At 43.1% G+C, this 26,046-nt stretch overlaps 1 protein-coding gene across 1 annotated transcript in view; it reads right to left on the minus strand.

Annotated features, from left to right (window-relative positions):
* Positions 1–26,046, minus strand: part of klhdc4 (kelch domain containing 4) — a 103,544-nt gene that overhangs the window by 58,598 nt on the left and 18,900 nt on the right. The window contains exons 4-5 of the mRNA XM_041192726.1: positions 23,452–23,550; positions 21,522–21,658 (exon numbers count right to left, since the gene is read on the minus strand). Coding sequence (XP_041048660.1) covers positions 21,522–21,658; positions 23,452–23,550 — 236 coding nt within the window. The remainder of the gene's footprint in view (positions 1–21,521; positions 21,659–23,451; positions 23,551–26,046) is intronic.

A 26,046-nucleotide genomic window follows, 5' to 3' on the forward strand; every position in this document is an offset into this window, starting at 1 on the left:
TATTCTTTACAGCTTTGCTTTAAATAATGAATAGCACAAATCTTTTTCACCCAGCCAAGTATTTAAAACGACTATGGACCTTTGCATGTAAAATCTTAAGAATGGCAGAAATCTCATAGGCACAGTTATTATTACAAGGGTTGTACATCTCCAGAATATCGGCTTCTCCCAGTTCTACCATCCCTGTTCAGCATCCAGTGGGCTTTCCTTTTTCCATTGAGAACACTGGTTAGACTTAGACATATTTAGAGAAAAGCAGTTAACTAAATTATATAAATCTCATCTGTTTTAACAGCAAATTTTAGCAATCATATTGTGCTAAACAAAAAATCTAAGCCCGGATTTTTGCTCCTGAGGTGGGTAACTGGAGTCAGGAAATTTCCCAGCTTGTCACACCTGCCTTGGTAGAAAGTGTCCTGAATGGCACAATCTTCACTCTGAGGGGAGCGGGTGGGGGATGGAGTTGGTCCCGTCACCCCAGAAGCCAATCGGAGGCGGCCACAGGGACAGTTGGGCCAAGACCCCTAAAGGCCCACCTCGGTTCTCTTGGACTTCGGCCCAGTTGTTTGGTAACATTTTAGGCCCTCTAGTCCTCATCCTTCACACCCCATCAGCCCCCACCCATTCCCCATGCCACCTCCATGCCCTCATGCCAATTCATGCTCCCCACCCAATGGCCCCTGATACCATCCATGCCAACTCATGGCCCTTCCATGCCCATTCACACAGTATACACTATGTACAGAATCAACGAACCCTGTAATAAGAACGACATGTGTGAAAATGCTTCGAGAAGAAAAACATCTGTTCATAATTCTTTGAGAAAAAAAAACTGGTGTTCCTATAACCTTATAAAAGTGTCAAACAAACAGACCATTAAAGTATCAAAAACAAGCTTTAAGTGTTTTGCAACTCTTAATTTGTGCAAATAAACAATGAGACATTGACATGAGAGATCACAGAAGCATGCATTATGAGTCTTGGATGAGAGTCCAGACCCATAAAAGGATTATGTGAGAGGGAGGTTGTTTACACAAATGGAGTGGATTGTTAACTTTGCTTGATTGACACCTTTATATGATTATAATTAGTTATGTTTTCTATGATCTATTTTGTCAATGTCTCAATGTTTATTTTGCACACATGCCACTGTTACTATAAGGTTAATTGATTGTATACATAGTGTATACTAGGTGAATGGACATGGAAGGGCCATGAGTGGGCATGGAAGGGCCATGAATTGGCATGTGGGATATGAGGGACCATTGGGGGTGGTTGAAGGCATGAGTTTGCATTGAATTGGCATGGAGGCATGGGTAAGAACTTTTGAACTTGCCTTTCAAAAGGTTTCCAAACCCAGACTAGGGCTCGTGACTCCTCCGAGATCCGTGAACCATGAGCCATGGAGAAGCTCCTGACTTCACAAAAATTGTAGATGGGTTGAGAGGAGAATTCTACCCCCACAACTGAGTAGACCAAATTGGGAGTGCAGGGTGCGAGCTTGCAACCCACACTCTTATCTCATCCCAGTGAAAATTGAGGGTGCTGAGAATGGGGCAGGAATCCATTTTTAAATGGCTCTGGAGTCCTTCTGACTCTGCAAAAATCTGGGCCATAGTCTCAAAACGTATGCAACAGTATAGACAAGTTCACTTTTTTTAGTTCAATTGGAAGCACTAGGCCCAGCAAAGCACCACACCCAGTGCAGAACAGGGAGACAAGGTAAATCACAAAGTACTGCTCAGTTGATGCTAAACTTGACCAGCAGTATCAAGAGGGAAAGACCGCGAAAGTCAAAGGGGCAGATGTTCCCTGCAGGCTTCCAACCCCACCATCAGGCTCAAATGGGGGTCAGAAACCTGCACAGAGTGGGAAACAATAGTGATTTTCCCCAGAGCAGCCAATTAATGGCTAGAATGTGGGCTCACTATCCAATTAAGCTTGATGGATGGGCTCTTCAAACTGGAGGACCAATCAGACGTCTTCCAGCTTGACAGCAACAGCAGGATGCCATGGCAGGTAAGTAAGGGAGAGGGCACTTCAAAGTGGAAGCATCCTCTCTCCTACCTTTTCAAGAATTAAATAAAAAGTGGCCTTTGTAGCCAGGCCACCACTGTTGGGGTGGCGGATGTTAGAACCCCTTTACAGGGTGGTCTGCGGGCTGCTGCTGCACCAAGGAAGGCAGACAGGGCCTCCAGGGGAGGCCACCTCCAGGCAGATAAATTGGCCCCCACTTGAAAATCCCAGTTGGCCTCCTTCAATTGACCATTTGCCAACTTAACTGGCTACCTACCCGCTCTGCCACCCTCCTGCCAACTCCATACCACTTCTGAAAAAATGGCTTGGGGATGCATGGAACCAGGGAACTGGCACAGGCCGGTGGCACTTTTTACTGCCCACCAACCTTTGCTCTTGGCCCCAGAATGGGCTCAAAATCCAGGCCCAGAAGTTCCAGTCCTTAAATCCTGCAAAATCATTAGCATAAAAGAATGTGCAATGAGTCTTGATTTCAACACAGTGATAATACAGGAAGAAATGGCTATAGGACAGGGTAAGTACAGCATAGAGACATGAAAATGTAATGGAGTACTGATCACACTAGTTGTAAATAAAATAATGCTATTTAACACCATTCGACAGCCTTGGATCTACCAGAAGCACCAAACAGACTAAAAGAAAGTGAAAAGGTGCAAAAAAAGGAGAATAAATAATTTGCTCATCCAAACTAATAGTAAATTGTTTATTAAGATATGAAAAGTAAGAAAGTGATAGGAAAGAATTGCCTTTTAAATACAAATACAGGTGATATAATGGATAAGAAAATTACATGTTAAATGAATATTTTGCATCCTTTTACACAGTAGAGGAAAATGACAAAATATCAATAATACCACAAACCAAAAATATACCAAGCAGAGGAACATATTGAATTGAGTAACAGTAATAGCATAGAAATGGAGAAAATAATAGAGTTAGGTTGACAAATCTCCTGGACCTGATGGTATTCGCCGAGGTATTAGAAGAAACAGGTGGGTAACTTGCAGGTGCATTAGTGAAATGTTTCCAAAGCTCTCCAGATTCAAGAATTGTGCCTTTGGATTGGAAAATTGCAAATGTCACTTCATAATTAAAGAAAGAAGATGGTGGAGACTAGAAAGCAGAGGAATGGTAGCACAGCAGATATATTACTGGACTAATGATCTAAGACATGACTTCAATCCCAGCACTGAAGCTGGGAATTTAAATTCAATTAATTAAACCTGGAACAAAAGTTAATAACAGTAATGGTGACCATGAAAATACCAGATAAAAATCCATCTGCTTCACCAATGTCCTTTAGGAAAGAAAATCTGCTATCCTTACCTGGTCTGCCTATATGTGACTCCACACTCCTAACAATATGATTGACTCCTAATTGCCCTCAGAAATGACTAGCTTACTTAAGTCAGTTGTATCAAAACCTCAACGAAAAGGTCTAATAAGAGTAAAAGGGCAGATCATCCAGCATCGATCTAGGCACCGGGCATGGCAATGCATGATCTACCGGATTGTATTGTGCCAAAGTCCTCCTCACTAACATCTGAGGACTTGTTCCAAAATTGGGATTACTATCCCACAGACTAGTCAAGCAACAGCCTCACAAAGCCATACTCACAGAATCATACCAGTCAATGTCCTTGACTCTTCCATTATTATCCTTATCCCATCAGCAAAACAGACCCACAAGGGGCAACAGCACAATAGTATAGGAGGGAGTAGCCCTGGGAGTCCTCAACATAGATTCTGGAACCCATGATTTCTCATGGCATCAGATCAACCAAACCTCTGACTGATTACCAACTACTGCCCTTCCTCAGCTGACCCATCAGTACTTGTCCATGTTGAACACCACTTGGAGAAAGCACGGAGGATACCAAGGGCACAGAATGTACTCTGGGTAGAGGTTATCCATCAAAAGTGTGTCTTAGCAGCACCAGTACTGGCTGAGTTCTGAAGGAGACAACTGCCAAACTGGGCTTGCTGCAAGTGTTAAGAACCAACACAAAAGAAAAGCCAATTTGACTTCAACCTCTCAAATCTATCTATTGTAAATGCATCTGCCCATGTTGTCTGGCGTTATGACATCTTAAATGGCACTGATTCAGAACAGATCTAGCAGCTAAAAATTGGGCATCTATGAGGCGCTATGGGCCATCAGCAGCAACAGAACTGTTTTCCACCACAATTTGAAACCTTGTGGTCTGGCATATCCTTCACTGTACCTTTACCATCAACCAAGGGACCAATCCTGGTTCAAAGAGGAATGTAAGAAAGCATAGCAGGAGCTGCACCAAACATGCTTAAAAAGTGAGGTGTTAACCTGGTGAAGAAGTTACAACACAAGGATACATGCATGCTAAACAGCAGGAACAGCATACTAAAAGCAGACATGAACAATCCAATAATCAATGTGTCGGGTCAAAGCTCTGCATCTTGCAATATCCGATCTTGAACGGAAGAGACTCCATGGACATCCTCATCCTCAACGATGAAGAGCCCAGCAGCTGATTGCAAAACACAAGGCTGAAGCGTTTGCAACCACCTTCAGTCAGAAGTGCAGAATGGATGGCCTCCTCCTGATATCTTCATTAGCACAGATGCCATTCTTCAGTCAATTCAGTTTATTCTACATGATAAAGAAGTAGCTGAGTGCATAGCAAAGGCCCCGACAACATCCCAGCCACAGTGCTGAAGACTTGTGAACTACTCATGTCTCTAGTCAAGTTGTTCCATATAGCTGCAATACCGACATCTACCTGACAAAATGGATAATTGCCCAGGTATGTCCAGCCAGCGCAAACTAGGACAAATTCAATCCAGCCAATCAGGTGGTGGGGTAGTGGTATTGTCACTGGACAAGTATTCCAGAGACCCAGGTAATGCTCTGGGGACACGGGTTCGAATCCCACTACATTTGAATTCAATTTAAAAAACACATTAAAAGTCTAATGAAACCATTGCCGATTGTCATAAATATCCATTTGGTTCACAAAGTCCTTTAGGGAAGGAATTCTGCTGTCCTTGCGTGATCTGGCCTACACGTGACTCCAGACCCAAGCAATGTGGTTGACTCTTAAACGCCCTCTGAATGGCCAAGCAAATCACTCAGTTCTCAAGGGAAATTAGGGACGGGCAATAAATGTTGGCCTAGCTAGCAACGCCCATATCCCATGGACAAATAAAAAACATCAGCAATGTGAACAGGAGAGGTCACTGACAGTGTTATCAAGCTGCAATAGGTGCCAATAACCTGCTCAATGATGTTCAGTTTGCATTCCACCAGGGCTCATTACAGCCTTGGTCCAAACAAAACAACTGACTTCCAGAAGCAAGACTACCCTTGATATCAAAACTGCATTCAACCAAGTGTGGCATCAAGGAACCCTTGCAAAATTGAAGTCAAGGGATTCAGGTGAAAACGCTGCATTGGCTGGAGTCATTCATAACACAAAAGAAGATCGTTGTTGGAGGCCAATCATCTCAGTCCTAGGATATCACTGCAGGAGTTCCTCAAGGTAATGTCCTAGGCCCAACCATCTTCACTGCTTCAATGACCTTCCCTCCATCATAATTTTGGGCATGTTTGCTGATGATTGCACAGTGTTCAATACCATTTGTGACTCCTGAGATACTGAAGCAGTCCATGACCACATGCAGCAAGAGCTGAACAACATTCTGGGTTGGGTGGATAAGTGGCAAGTACATTCAAATCACACAAGTGCAGGCAATGTCCATTGCCAACAAAAGAAAATCTAACCATGTCCCCTTGAAATTCAATGGCATTGTCATCACTTAATCTCCTCTCATCTTGGGTTCACCATTGACCAGAAATTTAACTGGACCAGCCACATAGATAGAGTGGCTCCATGAGCAGGTAAAAGGCCGAGTAACTCATCTCCTGACTCCTAAAAACCGTTCCATTTGCACGGCGCGAGTCAGAAGGTGACACAAGGCTCTCCACTTGCCTGGATAAATGCATCTACAACACTACTCAAGAAGCTCAAAGTTATCCAGGACAAAACAGCCCACTTGGCTGGAACCCCCTTAACCACCTTTAACTTTCACTTCCACTATCATTGGGGTACCTGTCTGTGATACGTACCATGTACAGATGGCCTGTATCAACATGCCAATGCTAATTTGACAGCACCTTCCAAACCCACAACCTCTACTGCCTAGAAGAACAAGGGCAGCAGGCACAGTGGAACACTACAACCTAAAAGTAATTCTCTAATTTACACATCGCCCTGGCACTCTATACTTAATAAACTGTGGGTGTACCTATAAAACACAGACTGCAGCGGCTCAAGGTGGCTCACCATCACTTTTTCAAGGGCAAGTGTTGGCCATAAATGTTGGCCTCATTAGCAAAGCTCACAACCTATGAATAAGTATTTCTAAAATTGTGAGGCAGTTACTAGAATACATCGAGATAGATTAACTGAGCACTTGAACAAATATAAACTGATGATAGAGCCAACATAGGTTTGTGAAGGGTAGATTGTGTTTAACTAATCTAATTGACTTTTTTAAAGGTGGTCATTAATAGGGTGGATAGGGGAATGTCTATGGCTGTTTTTTATGTAGATTTCCAGAAGGCACTTGATAAGGTTCAGCATAAGAGATCATCAACAAAAATAAAAGCTCATAGAATTGGAGATAACATTGTGAAGTAGATTGGTAAGGAGACAGAGAGAAGTGATAAAGAAATCCTCTGATTAGCAAGATGTGACTAGCTCCCCAGGGAATTAAACTGAGGCCTGAGCAATTCACAGTATATAGCAATGACTTAGCTAAGGAAATAGATGTGTGTATCCAAGTTTGCAGATGACACTAAGTTAGGAAGCAATATAAGTTGTGTAGATGGGACCAGAAAGCTATAAAGGGGCATTAGACAGATTAAGTGGAGTGGGCAAAACTGTAGCGGGTCGAGTTCAATATGGAAATGTGAGGTCATCCACTTTCAAGATAGAGATCCACAGATTTTTAATAGGCATTAAGGGATTGAACATGGAGTTGAGGTACAAATCAGCTATGATCCAACCGAATACTGGAACAGGCTCAATGGCCTACTCCAATATACTATACTGCACATACATGGAACAGGCTCAATGGCCTACTCCGATATACTATACTGCACATACAACTTGAACCAAGGGTAAACTTCAGTGTCTTCTCCAGGAGCCCAGCAAAGAGGAGCACAGGTTTTGATAATATGAACATCACATAAGGGGAAGAGAGTGGGGGTGAATGAGAGGGGGAAGTAAGGAGGAGGAGTCGTGGAGTGAGTAAGAAGGGGAATAGAAAGTGTGAAGAGGATGAGGGAGTAGTAAGAGGATGAAGGGAAGATACAATGGGCAGGATTTTCTAGCCCTGGCTGCCACCGGGATCATCTAGTCCTACCGAAAGTCAATGGACTTCTGGCTGGGACGCCAAATCTCCCATGGCGGGGGGGGGGGGGGGTCCCGCCAAACCAGGGCAGAAAAATCCTGGCCAGCATCTAAACATGCAGTTCAAAAGGGGAAGTAATAAGGAAGGGATCATTTTAACATTCTCCCCTTCCTTCTCATGCTTCCCCCTCCTCTAAATCCACCTCCCCATTACCACCTCCTCCCTCTTCTTCCCGTTTTTTCTCCACCCCCTCCCACTAATCTCTGTTCAAATTAATTCTCTAAACCTGTTTGGCCTAAAACTATAAACTCCCCATGTTTAGCACCATAGACAACTGACTAGTAAATTGTGTCTTGCAAATGTTTGCGCTTCCTGTCCAAATTACCCTTAATTTCTGAGTCACAATATCTCAATAATGTTTGGAGGTCAACATTTAAACTATATAAACATTTTACAATGGGACAGTGTCAACATTTGGTTGCACTATAATTATCCCTCTTGCTGCTAGTTGTTGTTGTAGAACCTTCTGATTCCTTCATCCCAGCTATACTGGCTCTACTGGCCAGAAATCTCTTTGCCTGTCACCCCACCACAAGCATCGACCATGAGTTTAAAAATAACCCTTTCAGCCCGAGCCACACTCAATAACTAGTGTCTTCTGGCCCACTTTTTCAGCCCTGGCCCCAAGTTAATTGCCCTAATCCCTGTAAAACAGCTATAGGGTGGCTTTATTTGACCTTCCCTCAAAAAATGTAAAACTTCAGAGTCTGTCACGCCCACATCCCGAGCAAAGCTTTTGGGCCCCGCCAAGGTTGGGAACAAAGACAGTCAGGTCCCAAAAATACCAGCGATGACCAGCATGCCATTTTTCAGAACCCTCTCTCCCTGCAATGACGTGCTCCCTGCAACCCGCCCCCAGCCGGTGCTGGCCATTTTTGCTAAGGTGGTTTTGAGGCTGGCAGAGCTACCAGCCCCAATGAGCAGACAGCCAGTTAAGGCTTTTAATGAAGCTATTAACCAGAGTTAAAAGGAGGCTGACTGCAAAAAAGTATACCTTGATGTATTAAGAGTGATAGCCTGATTCAGTTTTATTAATACAGCTAAAAACAGGTTAATCACAAAAAAAAATAATGAGTTTTCAGCCCTACCTGTAAGCGGATTTAAAATTAACGAAAATGAGTTATAGAAAACTATATTGAATCATCCACTATTCTCATTGGTGCACGCCAGTTGGATCCTTAGCAAATTGACAAATTTTGCCAACTAGTGCCTGTGTACCTAAGAAAACGAGCACAATCCAAAGAGACTATTTGAGCCAACGCAAACAGCAGAAGCTCACAACATCGATGTGGCCAGTGTTGTTGACAGGACCTGGTCCAGGTGATATGAATCTTGAATCCACATAAAAGATTGCAGAAACTCGAGCCCAAATCTTTTTGGGCATAGCTCATTTACATTTGAAGTTCCCTGAACTTTCATACTGGTTTGGTCAATTCAGACTACATTATGCTATCAGATGCATCATAAACTACAGGTGTGAACATCTTCCAGTCTTCTTAACCTGTATGATTTTTTTTCAGTTCATGGAGTAGCATTTTAAAAATTATTTTGCTTGATTTTTTAAAATATTTTTAATATTTATTTTTCCTTGGTAGTAATCCACTATTGTATGCATTCAGTTGCTTGTATTTTTCAGAAACAATGCAATTAGTGCAGCATTGTCAAGCAGCTGATGGCAATGCAAACAATTTGCAACAGCCAACCGGAAACAGCTCCAAATCATATCAAATTACAAGCTATTTTTATATTATTTCCAACCAAACAAGTCTTCATGGCTGTTAACCGCCCACACATCTCCTGGAGGCCTGAACTTGTTCCAATGCGAGGTTTCTCCAAGCAACTTAAGGGACTGACACAGAACAATAATTCAAATATTTAAACAGGCTTACAGCAATACTGATGTTCTGATGTTGGTACTGCATTTATTCAAATCTAAATGGAAGTAAACTGCACTACATTGAACAGGGACAAGGAATTTCCAATAGGCAGTTTTGTAACATCCACAGTCTGTCTAAGAGACAAGATTACAGCTATCTAAAAATGTATGGCAAAGTGACAATTTAGAACTTTTAGAGGACTTTATTTAAATACAGTAAAACTGTATTGCAGATTACATAGAATCCACAGCTCAGAAACAGGTCATTCAGCTTAGCTTGTCTACTTCAGCTTTTATAGTCTACATGAGCCTCTTCCCACTTTTAACCTTACCTCTATCCCCTCCCTCATGTGTGCATCCAGTGTTCCTTGAATGCATCAATGTTATCTGCTCCAAATGCTCCATGTGGCAGTAAGTTTTACATTCTCATCACCATAATGGAAGACTTTACTGCACAAACATTTGGCACTTAAATTTCATCCAATAACCCACTAATAGAAGCTGCACTTCTTTTGCTTGGGGATGGGGCAACCAAATTTATATCACTCCCCATAATTTTCAAACCTATCTAGAGAATAACAAAAAAAAAATCACAAATGAGATTAGCAAGGTTCCAATATTATAAAACAATGTTAAGTTCACCAGTATTTTTTGCTGTAAAGAGCACCCACAAGAGAGCAACAATCTTTGCCACTGCTCCCAAATGAACTCCCTCAATGACTTGAACAGACAACTTTCCTAAGTTTAGGAATCCTAACTTGACGTGCAAACAATGAATGATACACCTCGGCGTCCTCCGGAGGTCCCCAGCATCACAGATGCCAGTCTCCAGCCAATTCGATTCACTCCATGTGATATCATGAAACGGCTGAAGGCACTGGATACTGCAAAGGCTATGGGCCCCGACAATATTCCAGCAATAGTACTGAAGGCTTGTGCTCCAGAACTTGCCACGCCCTACCCAAGCTGTTCCAGTACTGCTGCAACACTGGCATCTATCAAGCAATGTGGAAAATTGCCCAGGTATGTCCTGTACACAAAAAACTGCACAAATCCAACCCGGCCAATTACCGCCCCATCAGTCTACTCTCGATCATCAGTAAAGTGATGGAAGGGGTCATCAACAGTGCTATCAAGCAGCATTTGCTTACCAATAAACTGCTCACTGATCATCAGTTTATGTTCCAACAGGGTTACTCAGCTCCTGATCTCATGAAAGCTTTGGTTCAAACATGGACAAAAGAGCTGAATTCCAGAGGTGAGGTGAGAGTTCCTGCCTTTGACTTCACGGCAGCATTTGACTGAGTGTGGCATCAAGGAGCCCTAGAAAAGCTGGAGTCAATGGGAATCTGGGGGAAAACTCTCCGCTGGTTGAAGTCATACCTGGCACAAAGGAAGATGGTTGTCGTTGTTGGAGGTCAATCATCTCAGTTCCAGGACATTGCTGCCGGAGCTCTCAGGATACTGTCCTAGGCCCAACCATCTTGAGCTGCTTCATCAATGACCTTCCATAAGGTCAGAAGTGGGGATGTTCGTCGATGACTGCACAATGTTCAGCAACATTCGTGACTCCTCAGATACTGAAGCAGTCCACGTACAAATGCAGCAAGGCCTGGACAATATCCAGGCTTGGGCTGTCAAGTGGCAAGTAACATTCGCTCCACACAAGTGCCAGGCAATGATCATCTCCAAAAAGAGACAATCTAACCATCGCCCCTTGATATTCAATGGCATTACCATTGCTGAATCCTCTATTATCAACATCCTGGGTGTTACCACTGAACTAGGCTAGCCATATAAATACTGTGGCTACAAGAGCAGGTCCAAGGCTAGGAATCCTTCAATGGGTAGCTCACCCCCTGACTCACCAAAGTCTGTCCACCATCTACAAGGCATAGGTCAGGAGTGTGATGGAATACTCTCCACTTGCTTGGATGAGTGCAGCACCAACAACACTCAAGAAGCCTGACACCATCCAGGACAAAACAACCTGCTGGATTGGCACTCCACCCATAAATATTCAGTCATTCCACCACCAATGCATAGTAGTAGCAGTAAATACCATCTAGAAGATGCAATGCAGGAACTCACCTAGGCTCCTTAGACAACACCTTCCAAACCCATGACCGCTACCATCCAGAAGGCCAAGTGCAGTAGACACATGGGAACACCACTACCTGGAAGTACCCTCCAAGCCACTCACCACCCTGACTTGGAAATATATTGCCATTCCTTCACTGTTGCTGGGTCAAAATCCTGGAACTCCCGAACACCACTGTGGATGTACCTACACCACATGGACTGCAGCATTTCAAGAAGGCAGCTCACCACTGCCTTCTCAGGGCAACTAGGGATGGGCAATAAATGCTGGCCCAGCCAGCAACGCCCACATCCCAAGAATGAATTTTCAAAAAGGGAAACATGGGTAGATTCCTTCTATTGTCCAAACATTTAGAGTGGTGCTTGACATTTCTTGTGACCCAGTAGTCAGCGATTGTGAGATTCAACCCTTATGTCACCTAAATGGCAGAATCAAGACTAAGAGGGAGGTATTACTATTACAGGCGGGCCTTTTAGTTGGATATTGTTGGCTGTTCCTTGGGCCTAGATTCTATCCCTGGTGGGGATAATTAGCCTACAGCCATAAGAGGATTGCAAATCAGGCTTGTTAGGACCTTTGATTTTTGGACTGTATATCTTAATCACATGCAATTATTTCCAAACGAGCATACAAAAACAGTTCAACTTTACACAAGATTACTTCTATTCTCTCCACCAAAAATCTCATCAAATGGCAGAGGTATTCAAATGTGTCGATGCTGTGATTGTCATTTCAAATTTAGAATGTCTGGTTTTTAATTCAGATCATGTGTTGTTATATGTTAGGTGATACCATCTATTCTAAACAAATGTTTATTAGTGCTTTTGTGTGGTTTTCTATTTTTCTTGTGTACCTTTTGTAAATGAATGTCAAATTTTAAAAATCCACTAAACTGGGGAAGATGTGACATCATATCTATGATTTCCCAGGTGGTAGGTTATCTTATTTGTCAATGTTATCAGCAAAAATAATTAAACAGATCTAACCTAATTATGACGTATTCGCTTTTTAAACACTCTCATAGGGAAGCGCATGCTACTTATGAACCAAACTATCAATTTATCCACAAGGTAATTGGGGAGGCAACTTGCCCAGGATGAACAATAAACTCCTTATCCTGTTGATAAGTTCACTCACAGCACAGGATGCTGCATACTTCAGTAATCACTAATACACAGACAGACAAATAACCTGAACTAAATAACTTAATACTATATCTCTCAGGCTATAAATTATGAATCAGGCAAACTCGAATTAAATTGAACAGAACCAAGTAAAATAGACATCTAGATTCACTAGGTTTTGGGCACTTTATCCCAGAGAAAAAGTTAAACAATTAAACTGTCTCAAAATTTTTGTGGTTATTTATGATTCGAAACTGGGACCAGGTGAAACATAGCCTTTGAAAAGCAAACTAGCGAGTAATGACACACACTGGATGAATAATGGAATAAGTGCAAAATTTAACTTAATGAAAATGACATACACTGAGTGTGTAGACAAATAAGAGAATGACAAAAAAGAATACAAAACTGTTAGGAAAGCAGTCAGAAAAATTAAGTCACAGAGAAAATATAAATTTAAATTATTAGGGAATATAAAAATTAATAGTAATCTACAGGCCCATAAGTAACAAAAGAAAAATCAGGATAGGGATAAGGATGTTTGGAGATACACAATAAACTCAGAAGTAACGACAGCAAAATGGCAGAAATATTAAATAATCACTGTGTCTCGGTATTTACCAGAGAGACTAATATGGTGGGCATAATATGAAGAAAAAATCAAAAAAGGTATAAAGGTATTTGAGGTAGAAATGGAGAAGGGAGATAATTGATAAACTCATCAAACTCAGAAAGGATAAAGTTCCTGGTCTGGATGGATTGCATTTGCACATATTAAAAGGAGTGTGGAAAAAGATAGCACGGGATCTATTCAATATAAGTCATTAGAGAAAAGAATAATGCCAGATGACTGGCGGACAGCTAATGTTATTTCTATATTTAAAAAAGATGGACCAATTCCGGGAACTAAAGAGCAATTAGCTTATCATAGCAGTAGGAAAGATAAAGCAATCTTTACTCAAAAATGTAATAGAAAAACATGATCAATAACCAGGGGGCAGTAGGTTTAGAGGGGATGTGAGGAAGAATTTTTTCACCCAGAGGGTGGTGGGAATCTGGAACTCACTGCTTGAAAGGATAGTAGGGGCAGAAACCCTGATAACATTTAAGAAGTATTTGGATATACACTTGTGATGCCATGGCATACAAGGCTATGGGCTTCATGCTGGAAAATGGGATCAGAATAGTTAGGTCCTTGTTTGACCAGCGCAGACTCGATGAGCCGAAGGGCCTTTTTCTGTGCTGCAGACCTCTGTGACTCTAAGACTACCATCTAGAAGGTTAAGGGCAGCAGACACTTAGGAACACCACCACCTGGAAGTTCCCCTCCAAGCCACTCGCCATTCTGACTTAGGAATGTATCATCGTTCCTTCACTGTCACTGTATCAAAATACTGGGACTCCCTCCCTAACAGCACTGAGGGGGTACCTACATCACATGGACTGTAGCAGTTCAAGAAGGCAACTCACCACCACCTTCTCAAGGGCAATTAGCGATGGTCAATAAATGCTGGTCTAGTCAGCAATGCCCACATTCCATGAGCGAGTAAAAAAACACCTCCGCATTGGAAACGTGGTTAATAAGACACAAAATTTGTTAAAGTGAGATAGCTAAAATGATTTCATATTTGTTGATATTAATCACCTTTGAGTAGACAATATAGTTATGAGAGCTCTTTCTAAGCATGATGGGAAATGTAGCCAATACTTTAGGCATGATGGATATGTTGCCAGTACTGTGGGAAACTAGCTAAGAGTACAAGTTGTAAAATTTAATGATCTTCACAGACTGAGTAAACAACTGTTAGGGCATTAAGAGAACAGGCAGAGGGCTATTAGACACCAGACACTCACAGACATCCCGAGGCCAAAAAATAACAGCGAACATCTGTGAGCTTGAATTGTCCAGCTCATTAATTAGGTTTTGTGATGTATCTGTTAAAATACTGAAGTTTGTACCAAGCTGTGTAGTGAAATGTGATATCTAAAAGTTACAAACTGGTTGCACAGATTTTGTATCAGAGAGCGAGACCATGAAGCCCAGCCAGGATTTATCTCTCCCAGCATATGCTTGAATTAAAATCTTTACTTGAAGCTCACAGGCTCAGAGTGTTGGTTTATTGTTTTTACTACAACATTGTCTACCCATTTGATTTCCATGAATATAGCATGGCCACCAGCTGCTACCAAAGCAGCACATTCTAGGGGACTGAGCAGCTTTGTTCAGAAACCACTTGCTCCAAGCCTTCCTTTTTAAAGGCACAGTCCCTATAAAAGGGAAGCTGCATCAATGCACTGCAGGCTGCGGAATAATTGTTATTGGCTATTCAGGGAGAAACAATGGCACACCAAGGGAAGGAGATGACTCCCAGATTTCAGAAGCATGTGGTGAAGGTTGTGAATATCAATAGCACGGTACAACAAACCTGGCGGCAGTGCAACAAAAAGTTTAATAGTTTCGCTCAAGTGGGTATGGTGAGTGAATATATTTGTGCATCACAATTCACACCCATCACATCACAAATATATCACACTGCTCAGTGCACCACCACCTTCTCAAGAGCAACTAGGGATGGGCAATAAATGCTGGCCCAGCCAGCAAAGCCCACATCCCGTGAATGATTTTTTTTTTAATTACTCAACCAGCAGCATACCCTGACACTCAGGATTCATCCAGAAGCACATCCTGACACTCAGAATTCACCCCTAACATCCTTACACTACACCTCACTTTCATATATCTACCAATACTGCCTGCCTCACGCCAACCTCTCACTGCCTTCAGCTATTCAGGCACATCATACAAACACACTGACACAAATTCACTGACTTTCTGTCCTTTCTTCTGCAGCAGGAGGTTGCAGAGGACCCTAAATAATCCCTCCTTTCAATGCCCTCAAGCAGATGATCCTAAGAATCATGGGCAAAAGTGCCAGAGCCAGTGCTACAGAGGCCACTCCGAATGACAGTAAGTTGCAGTCTTATGCACCTTCACTCACTTCTCATGCTCATCTCAGCCCTTGCCAGTACCTCTCAGTCAGCCAGCCCAGATTTCTGCCACCCATGACAAAGTGGTGCAAGTCCAAAGCTGGGCCATCAAGGTTCAGAGCCGCTAGAGAGCATTACATAGAAACATAGAAAATAGGAGCATGAGTAGGCCATTTGGCCCTTCGAGCCTGCTCCACCATTCAATATGATCATGGCTGATCATCCAACTCGATAGCCTGCTCCCACTTTCTCCCCATATCCTTTGATCCCTTTCGCCCAAGAGCTATACCTAACTCCTTCTTGAAAACATACAATGTTTTGGCCTCAACTGCTTTTTGCGGTAGCAAATTCCACAGGCTCACCACTCTCTGGGTGAAGAAATTTCTCCTCGTCTCAGTCCTAAATGGTCTACCCCGTATTCTCAGACTGTGACCCCTGGTTCTGAACTCCCCCACCGTCGGGAACATCCTTCCTGCATCTACTCTGTCTAGTCCTGTTAGAATTTTATAAGTTTCTATGAGATCCCCCCTCATTCTTCTGAACTCCAGCGAATATAATCCTAACCAACTCAATCTCTCCTCATATGTTAGTCCCGCCATCCCAGGAATCAGTCTGGTAAACCTTCGCTGCACTCCCTCTATAGCAAGAACATCCTTCCTCAGATAAGGAGACTAAAATTGCACACAATATTCCAGGTGTGGTCTCACCAAGGCCCTGTATAACTGCAGCAAGACATCCCTGTTCTTGTACTTGAGTCCTCTCACTATGAAGGCCAACATTCCATTTGCCTTCTTTACCGCCTGCTGCACCTGCATGCTTATCTTCAACGACTGGTGTACAAGGACACCCAGGTCTCATTGCACAATTCCATCTCTCAATTTATAGCCATTCAGGTAATAATCTGCCTTCCTGTTTTTGCTACCAAAGTGGATAACCTCACATTTATCCACATTATATAGCATCTGCCATGCATTTGCCCACTCACTCAGCTTGTCCAAATCACAATGAAGCATCTCTGCATCCTCCTCACAGCTCACCCTCCCACCCAGCTTTGTGTCATCTCCAAATTTGGAGATATTACATTTAGTTCCCTCATCTAAATCATTAATATATATTGTGAATAGCTGGGGTCTCAGCACCGATCCCTGCGGTACCCCACTAGTCACTGCCTGCCATTCAGAAAAAGACCTGTTTATTCCTACTCTTTGTTTCCTGTCTGCCAACCAGTTTTCCATCCATCTCAATACACTACCCCCAATCCCATGCACTTTAATTTTACACGTTAATCTCTTATGTGGGACTTTGTCGACTCCTACAAGATTTGAGCCATTGTAAGCCCTAGTTTTATCAACCCTTCTGTACAGCACCTTATCAAATGTCTTTCCAAAATCAATGTTTCAATGACACTAACTTGGAGAATCAGAACTCTCTACCTAAATATCCTACCACTTTACCTATCCCTCTTTCAGCCATGCCACGCTGTGATGTCTGTGGTGCTCTGACTGATTGCATGGCTCAGCTAAGTTTACTCTGCACAGATCAAGAATGGAATCGAACAGAGACCTTACACAATATTACTCAACTACTTATTCAAATAACACACTGAGAAGGAAGGGACAGCAGATGCTGGTGGAGAAAAGAATTTCCAACCCCTCTCTCATCTTCCTGTAGGACACATTGCCTCAGGGGAGCAACATGGTTCAATGGTAGCACTCTCCCTGAGTCAGAAGGTAACTGATTTAAGCCCATTTTTCCAGAGATATGCGTAGAGGCTGATGTGCCTCAAAGCACAGAAACTCTTCAATCCCTCCAGGTTCTACCAAAATCACAGAGACAGTAATCAGAGAATTTCTGTATACAGATGACTGTGCTTAAGCTGGCCACAAGGAAGGCATCCCGACTATGGCAAATTCTTGAGTGCTGCCAAAAACTCTCATCTCCAAATCAGATCTCCAAGACCAAGGGTACGCTTCAGCTAGCACCAGACACATACTATGAGGTACCAAACAAACCGTTGATGGCACCAGTCTCAAGACTAGAAAAATTCTCATACCTTGATGGACTGCTTTCTAGGAATGCCACGATTGATGAAGATATCAGTTCACACATACAGAAAATTCTTCAATCCCTCCAGATTCCAGACTATACCAAAATCACAGAGACAGTAATCAGAGAATTTCTGTATGCAGATGACTGTGCTTAAACTGGCCACAAGGAAGGCATCCAGACTACGGCAAATTCTTCCTCTGGCTGACTCCATGATCCTATCTGGAAGCAGCATGGCATTAAGCTGAAGACAAAAATCAAACCCTACCAAGGCACTGTCCTAACCACCCTGCTATATGGTGCTGAATCCTGGGTCTGCAATCGACACTACATCAAAAATCTTGAATGCTTCCAGCACCTGACAACTGAGGTCCATGATGAAAATTCAGTGGCAGGACAAAATCACAAATGAGGTCCTCCATCGTGCTAGACTCAGCAACAAAGAGACCAGCATCCAGAAAATTCAACATAGATGAGCAGACCATTTCTCCCACATGGATTATTACAGAATCACCAAACAGGTCTTCTAGGAAGAACTGTCTCAGCAAGCACTGAAATTTGGTTCAGCATGTTTTGAAGACCATCTACACCAAACTCACAACATCTGACATGCCCAATGCAGAAGCTCCCCCAAGCACCAATGAAAATGTGAACTGCCAGTTCTGTAAATGTCCATGCCAGTCCTGCATTAGGCTCTTCAGTGATGAAAGCACCCACAGAGAGCAACAAAATCATTTCTAGCTTGGACAGACTCGAACAATGAGAAGGCTATCACAATGCAGTACTGCGGAGTTGCTGCACTGTTGGAGGTGTCATCTTTTGAAGGAGACATTAAACAGAGGTCCCATCTGCTCTCTCAAGTGGAGGTAAAATATCTCATGATGTTCTTCAAAGAAGAGCAGGGAAGTTCTCCCTGGTGTGCTGGGCAAATATTTATCCCTCAACCAACATCAATAAAGCTAATTCCCTGGATATTATCTTATTGCTGTTTAGCAGGCCTTGCTATGCACAAATCGGTTGCCATTTCTTACTTTACAACAGTGACTACGCTTCAAAAGTACTTGATTATCTATAATGTGCTCTGCAACAGATCGACATCATGAAAAGCACTAAGTAAATGAAAGTTATTTCCTTCACTTCTTCCAAAAGGTAAAGCCCATGTCTTCAATCCCACTACTCCTTAATGTCCCCCATATCCACTTTCTCCTCATTAAGTGGCTTGAGATCTTCTCCCACATGAACAGTGCTAAACTCCGTAAATTGCTATCAAAGTTTCAAATATAAGAACAACAGAGCTGCTAAGCACAAGAATGTATATAGGCAATTTCCCTTCAACTTCTAGGATGATGGACCACTTCAGATGGCTATATTTCTCCCATAATACAGCTGTTAGCCAATCTGAATCCTTGTATACTAACATATGGAAACTGCTGCCACATCTGCACTTCACTCTTCCTGGGTTTACACATTCTGCAAGGCCATATGCAGTCTCCACAAGTGAAAGCCATGAAATGGAAACTGCAGCTGTAGTGGCCGTTGACCACCTGCTTTCTGGCTCATCCCACTTTCCTCACCCTTACTCTCCTCTTATGTTAGAAATTGCCAGCTACCTAGCTGTTGCAGCCCCACATGGAAGGGCGAGATGAGGAAGAGAGCTCTAAGGAAGAACCACTGTCACTCAACTTAATGGTCAAGGCCACCACAAGTTACATATTGGCACTGCCCAAAAGTTAAGAGACTAGTTTAGAGCTGTTATCTGCATGTGGTGATTCACTGGGCTGCAACAAGGCCGGGGGCATGTGCGCACGAACTGGCTGATATGTGAGGTCACACACCAGCTCTGCTGCACGAGAGTCATTTGAAAACCTCGTTGAGGTGGACTGTAGGAAAACGCTGATAAACACGCACACCAAAATGCTTGGGGCATTGGTAGTATGGCCAGATAGCCTCCAGTCATAGAACCATGGAAAGGTTATGGTGCAGAAAGAGGCCATTCAGCCCATCATGTCTGCGCCAGCCAAAAAGAGAAAAAATAAATTAGCTGCTCATTTTTAATCCCACTTTCCAGCACCTGGTCCATAGCCTTGCAGGTTACAGCACTTCAGATGCAGATCCAGGTACCTTTTAAATGAGTTGAGCATTTTAGCCTCAATCACCAACTTAGGCAGTGAAATCCACGTGACTACCAGCCTCTGGGTGAAAAGGTTTTTCCTCATGTCCCCTCTAAACCTTCTACCAATCACCTTAAATCTATCTCACTTAGTAGTTGACCCTTCAGCTCAGGGAAACAAGTCTTTCCTGTTTACCCTATCGAGGCCCCTCATAATTTTGAACATCTCAATTAGGTCACCCCTTAGCCTCTTCTATTCTAAAGAAAACAACCCTAGCCTACCCAATCTCTCCTTATAGCAGTAATTTTCAAGCCCTGGAAACATTCTTGTAAATCTCGCCTGCACTCTCCTTAGAGCCATTATGTCCTTCCAGTAATGTGGTGGCCAGAACTGTCTGCCCTTCTCAAATGTATTAACTCACTTTTCCGGATTGAATTCGATTTGCCACTTCTCCACCCACTCAACAAATCCATTGATATCTGGCTAAAAGCAGCTCTGGACCGCGAGAGCTCCAAGTTTCCAGTGCTGCTCTCACAAAGTAGCTCAGTAATCCTCGTAATCTGCTGGAGCACTGAGTTCTGTAAGAACCTGAATGCACTGTCAAGCACTGAGATCCAGCAGTAACTGTGCCTGGATAGCAGTGGTCTGAGCTTGCATGTTGGCAACCAAGGATCTCATGGCCTCTGTCTGAGCTTCCACTTCAGCACTGATCCATGGGGAGGATTCCGCCTGTGCTGCATTGGAGCTAAGAAAGCAGTGTGCAGATGCCTGATCATGGGTCGGTCTAGCAGTGCTCGCTACTTTGCTCTGTTATTTCCTCTCGCTCATCACTTCCTTCTCCCGAACCCTCATTCCAGGACAGTGACAACAAAAGGGAGCGAGCGAGTGAGCAAGTGGTGCAGCAAGTGGGAGGACGGGTGGGGAGGATCAGGGAGAAGCAGCAAGCAGGACGTGTGGGGAGTGGGAAGTTTGGAGAAGGAACTGGCAAGTGGGAGGGTCAGGGAGGAAGTGGCGAGCTGGAAGGTCAGTGAACGGGGGGGGCCAGGGAGGAAACAGACAAGTGGGAGGATCAACGAGTGGCAAAGTCAGCGAGCAGCAAAGTCAGCAAGCAGGACAGTTGGAAAGGGAGGCGCCAAGTCAGTAAACAGAGAGGTGGCGAGCATGAGGGTCAGGGAGAGAAGTGATGAAACAGCAATAAACTGCTTAAAAAAAACAGACCATGTTCAGTAACTGCACTAAACTGCACAGTAACGAACCCCAATAGTGCTAATCTTCCATCTGCGCTAAAACAAAAACATGTTATTTGAACGCACTTTAAAACAGGGACAACCAGTAAAAAAGATTACCCTAAAGCATATGCAAGATAGGTTAAAGGCTACTGAAATATCCATAATACTTATTTTAAAAAAGTCTATCTTTTTCTAGCCTCAGCTTTGCACCTTCTGATACCCATCAGCTGTTTGTGAAGCAGGGTCTACATAAGTAAAGTTAGGCTGGAATTTTCTGGCCCCAAGACCAGCGGGCATTGTCACTGACAGAACAGGAAAATTTGGAAAGCCATTGACTTTTAACAGCTCTCCAAGTTTTGCAATCCCACTTGTGATGATGCCTGCTGTCAGGGCTAGAAAATCCCATCCTTAGATTCTGATTAGTTGAAAAACAATGGCAAAGACCAGTTTTCAGTCAAAGCATTGAATGGTTAAACAATACAACGCTAACGTAGTCAACAAAAAAATTAGAAACTTTTTCCATAATAGTACAACCAGGTACAAATTAGTTCTTACTTGATTTGTTCCCATGTCTTACTCGCAAGATGCAACACCCAAAGGTCCTTATAATGGTAAAACTGTTCACCATTAGGGGATGCAAATTCTCCTCCAAACACCCAAAGTTGTCCACCATTTTGAGAAACCACCACAGCCTGCCATGGTAACAAAATAAACGTTACACTAACATTTGTACAACATCCTGTGTAATACTGAACTCTTTATGCATTATTGGAGAAAGCAAGGCAGTGCAGCATGTAGTAGTGACAATGCATGGTGAAAGGATATCAATTTTTTCTTATACATTATAAAAGAAATCTTTCATTGTGCCTTGAACTTAAACTCAATCTTCAAAGTTCCTGATCTAAAGCTAAGAGAAGAAACTGAGACAAGGCACATCTCCATTAGCAAGAGTGCAGCTTAACTTCATGCTGTAAGCTCTCCTTTAATGGAACATATCAACACTGAAATATAGGGCTGTAACTTCCAAGCTCCAGAGTGTCATATTTGAGGAGTACCCCCACAGATGCGCTGGGAAACCTACCCCCGAAAGTTTGTCAGTAAGATTTTCGCAGCAATTGCCTGGGAAGTGCAAACCTCCCATGGGCAATTGCCCTGCACTGGGAACCATCTGAAAATGTGATTTAAATTGCAAACTTTGGATGGTTTCAATAGTCTTACATCAATCATTACCCAGAAGTAGTTAGCAAACTGAAACCAATTCTAGCTTCTGCATAACTCTTGTACAGTACCACACCTAACCCCAACGAGACTCCCCCCAACACCCTGGCTATCAACCCCCATGGGATTACCCCTCAATGGGGCCTGCCCATCCCAATCCCCCTTGACACAGGACTCCCCCAACCCCCCAGAGGACTCCAACCTCCAATGGACTCTCCCCCAGTCCCAACGGACTACAACCCCTGACGGAAACTTCCCAACCCACAGGATTTCCCCCCACCGCCACAAGAATTCACACCACCCCCATGCACCCACCAGGCCTGACTCCCCCACCCTCGCCGCCACCAACAAACAACAGGCCCAACTCTCACTCCCACCCCCCGCCAACCCTCCATAAGTCCCAACCCGACACTTCTCCCCCAACAAGGCCCCGCCTGACAATCTCCACCCCCCCTCCGCCAACCCAAGGTCTGACCTGACACTGCACTGCATGCCCCTCCCCCCCTAAGGCCTGACCTGACAGCCCACCTCCAAGGCCTGACCCAATGTTGCACCCCTCTCCCCCACATCCCCTCCCCACCAAAGGCCCGACCTGACACTTCAACCTCTGCTCCACATTCCTACCCACTTACCTTCTCCCTGGTTTGTCAAGAACCTTTAGACCTGGCTGGACCTTCTTACCTGGCTTACGGCAGCTAGTGCAGTAAAAAAGAGGCATGGCTTCCTATCCTGCTATTCTAATGCCCTCAACGCTAGGCCCAAGGACGTGTTGCACTGCCCAGATCTCGCAGCCTGAATCAGAAGGTTAGGGTCCATCGGAAATTACTTCCAACGTATCTGATTAAGACCATCATTTGGCATCAATATATTCAGAATGTAAGGCAAAAGGTCTTTTTGTGGTTGAGAAGTGGCTGATAAGACCCAAGTACATTTGACAAATGCAATTGTTCTCACTTTCCTTTTCTGAAAAAGCTACAATTCGCCCCAAATATTTTTCAAAATATTAGTTAGGATCAAGTTAAAATAGTACTGCCAAACCCACAATTAATGAATATCAAGTTGAAAAGAAAGCATACAAAACAAAACGGCATGAAGTCCCCACTTTGATAAAATAAAAGCTATTAAAGCTTCTTGACTGGTAAAATATTACACATGATCAGCATCTTGCTTGCATACCATCATAATTGCTTAAAAGTCCAAATCTCTAAGAGGGGCAATAACAACACCCTAGCTCTCTTCCTGCCCACATTTCTTTTCCCAAGTTTACCTGATGGGCAGAGCGAGGAGCTGGAGGGTTTGGGATTTCAAGTTTTGTCCATGAGTTCTTCTTGATGTTGTACAGATATAGTTCATTGTAGAGAAAAGTCTGCAAATAGTAGGAAAAGATCGACAAACCTATTATCACCTATATATCATTTTTTTCCACCCCATTCCACCATGCACCAATTCCCAAGTGAACAAGGCCATGACTGCTCTTCGGCTTCTGACAGGGCAAAACAGCTTAACAAATATGTTTCTTTAATCTTCTCGCAGTCTAGACAAACACTTTGAGCTAATTTTAACCTAACCCACTCGCAGGAAACTGACAAGTTTAGATCGGTCATCAGTTTTACATTCCTCCACTGCCCCTCACCTTGCCCCCAACTTCAATGGATAGTAAAGTTAGCAGGCAACCCGATCCCATCAGTTTTCTGCCAGGAGAATCTTGTAATTCAAAGATTGAGTGACCGGAAATAGGAAGTGATACTAAGCCAAATCCTATCCAACTGTTGTTAGGATTTTTAAAATTAAAGTTTCTATTAAATTACCCTTCACACTTCAATGTAATGTACTCATTTAAAAAAAGGCTTCCAAAAATTTATCAATCGGCCTACTCTTTCAGAGAGATTTTTTTTTGCACAATACAAAAGGTAACCTCTCAAACATTCACATCATCTCACAAAAGGACCTGATCAGATGATACCTCTGATGGATGCATCACCAGTTTCTTGTCATTGAAGTAAACACAGATGGGCATCCAGCATCCAACAGAAATCAAAAACTATTTATTAATTGAAATTTAGCACATTAGTCCAGATGAGCATAAATTTTACCATCAAATGTATGAAGTGCATGTATGGAATGGCATATGCAAGGAATGAGTAATTTCTGACATTTCTCTTGAATTCACTTGTTCAACAAGAGAGGTCACTCAGTTCTTTCAGTGTCCAGATTAATAGTTATTGCTCAAATCATCATTAAGAGGACAATTATGATCATTATCAAACTTTTGTGGGGCCTTGAAACAGTGACTACGTTTCACAATTAGTTCTGCTGTAAAGCATTTTGGGACAGCCTTGTGAAAGGCACTGTATAAGTGCTATATCTTCCTTTTTTAAAATCGATAACCTTGGAAGCTCTTAGAAGTGAGATGCAATGGACTGAAACCCTAACAAACTTATATATAGTATCCCCAGAAATGCTTCTCTCTTCTAACATCAATTTATCATAAAGTTTCTAAACTGGGAAAGCTAATTGCAATACTTGAGTATGCACACCATTAACCTTTTCAGAGTCGGCATCTATGGTGGTGTGGACCTCCAAAGGAGGCAGAGAAGGATCATTCACTCTAGGCCTGGCCGAGCATGGTTGTAAACACTTTAGTCTTGTCTTTTGGGCTTGCATGCTGAGCTCCACCATCGTGGAGGACAGGAGGCCTCCTCCCATTAATTGCTTAATTGCACACGGTCGTACATGATTGGATATGGTAGGACTGCAGAATTTTTGACCTCATCTGTTGTTTATAGGATCACTTTGCTCTGTCTATAGCATGTTGTTTTTGTTGACTAGCTTGGATATGGTTTTCTGTTGTAGCTTCAAAGGTTGGTCACCTCATTTTCACATGTTGTCCTGCTCTTCCTTTTGTTCTTTTACGTCCCGTTTTGGATATCTGGCTTGATGGTGATGAAGAAATGAACATTGTGCTTGGTTTTGTGGTTAGATCGTAGTGGTATATAATTCTGCTGGCCTCGATGGTCCACAGTGCCTCTTGGCTGTTGAGCTTTTAGTTGTCAGAGCTGCTCTTATTTTAAGTAAGCACCGTGGTAGTACCACATGATATCATGGATGGTGCATATAATGTAAAAAGGAGACCTGGTCTGCAAGTGCTGTGCAATACCACTATTGGCGGGGGGGGGGGGGGGGGGGGGGGGGGGGGGGGGGGGGGGGAGAGAGAGAGAGAGAGAGAGAGAGAGAGAGGGGGAGAGAGAGAGAGAGAGAGAGAGAGAGAGGCCCGGTGAATATGATTGTTGATATCCTCTTTTGCGGTTGAAGCAATTTCTCAAGAGCAAAGAACAATTCAATTTTAATGCTGGAATTTCTCAAAAACTGAATTCATTTAGTACCTTCGATGTAGTATAATGTCCCAAAACACTTCGCATGAATGCAAGCAAACAAAAATTGACACCAATCCAAAAATGGATAATTAAGGCAGGTGATTAAAAGCTTGGTCAAAGAGGTAGGTTAAAGGAGAATCTTAAAGGAGAGGTTCAGGGGGGAAATTCCAAAGACTTGATGCTGAAAAGCTGGTTGTAAGGAAGTAGTGGATGAATATGAGGAGGAGTAATCTTAAATCAAAGCTTTTGTGGACTACAAGCCACTTTAGTTCTGCAGGCACAGGGGTGAAGGATGACTGGGACTTAGTGTGAGTTAGGGGAAGGGCAGATGAGTTTAAAATTATAGATGGCAGGAGATGGGAAGCCAGGAGGGCATCTGGAGAAAAATACATGAATGAAGGCTCAGCAGCATATGAGCTGTGGCAGAGGTGGAACTGGGTGATGTCATGGAGATGATCTTCATGACGGAGAGGAAAAACAGTTGCAAG

This window comes from Carcharodon carcharias, chromosome 7 (assembly GCF_017639515.1).
Source record: "Carcharodon carcharias isolate sCarCar2 chromosome 7, sCarCar2.pri, whole genome shotgun sequence".
Lineage (NCBI taxonomy): Eukaryota > Metazoa > Chordata > Chondrichthyes > Lamniformes > Lamnidae > Carcharodon > Carcharodon carcharias.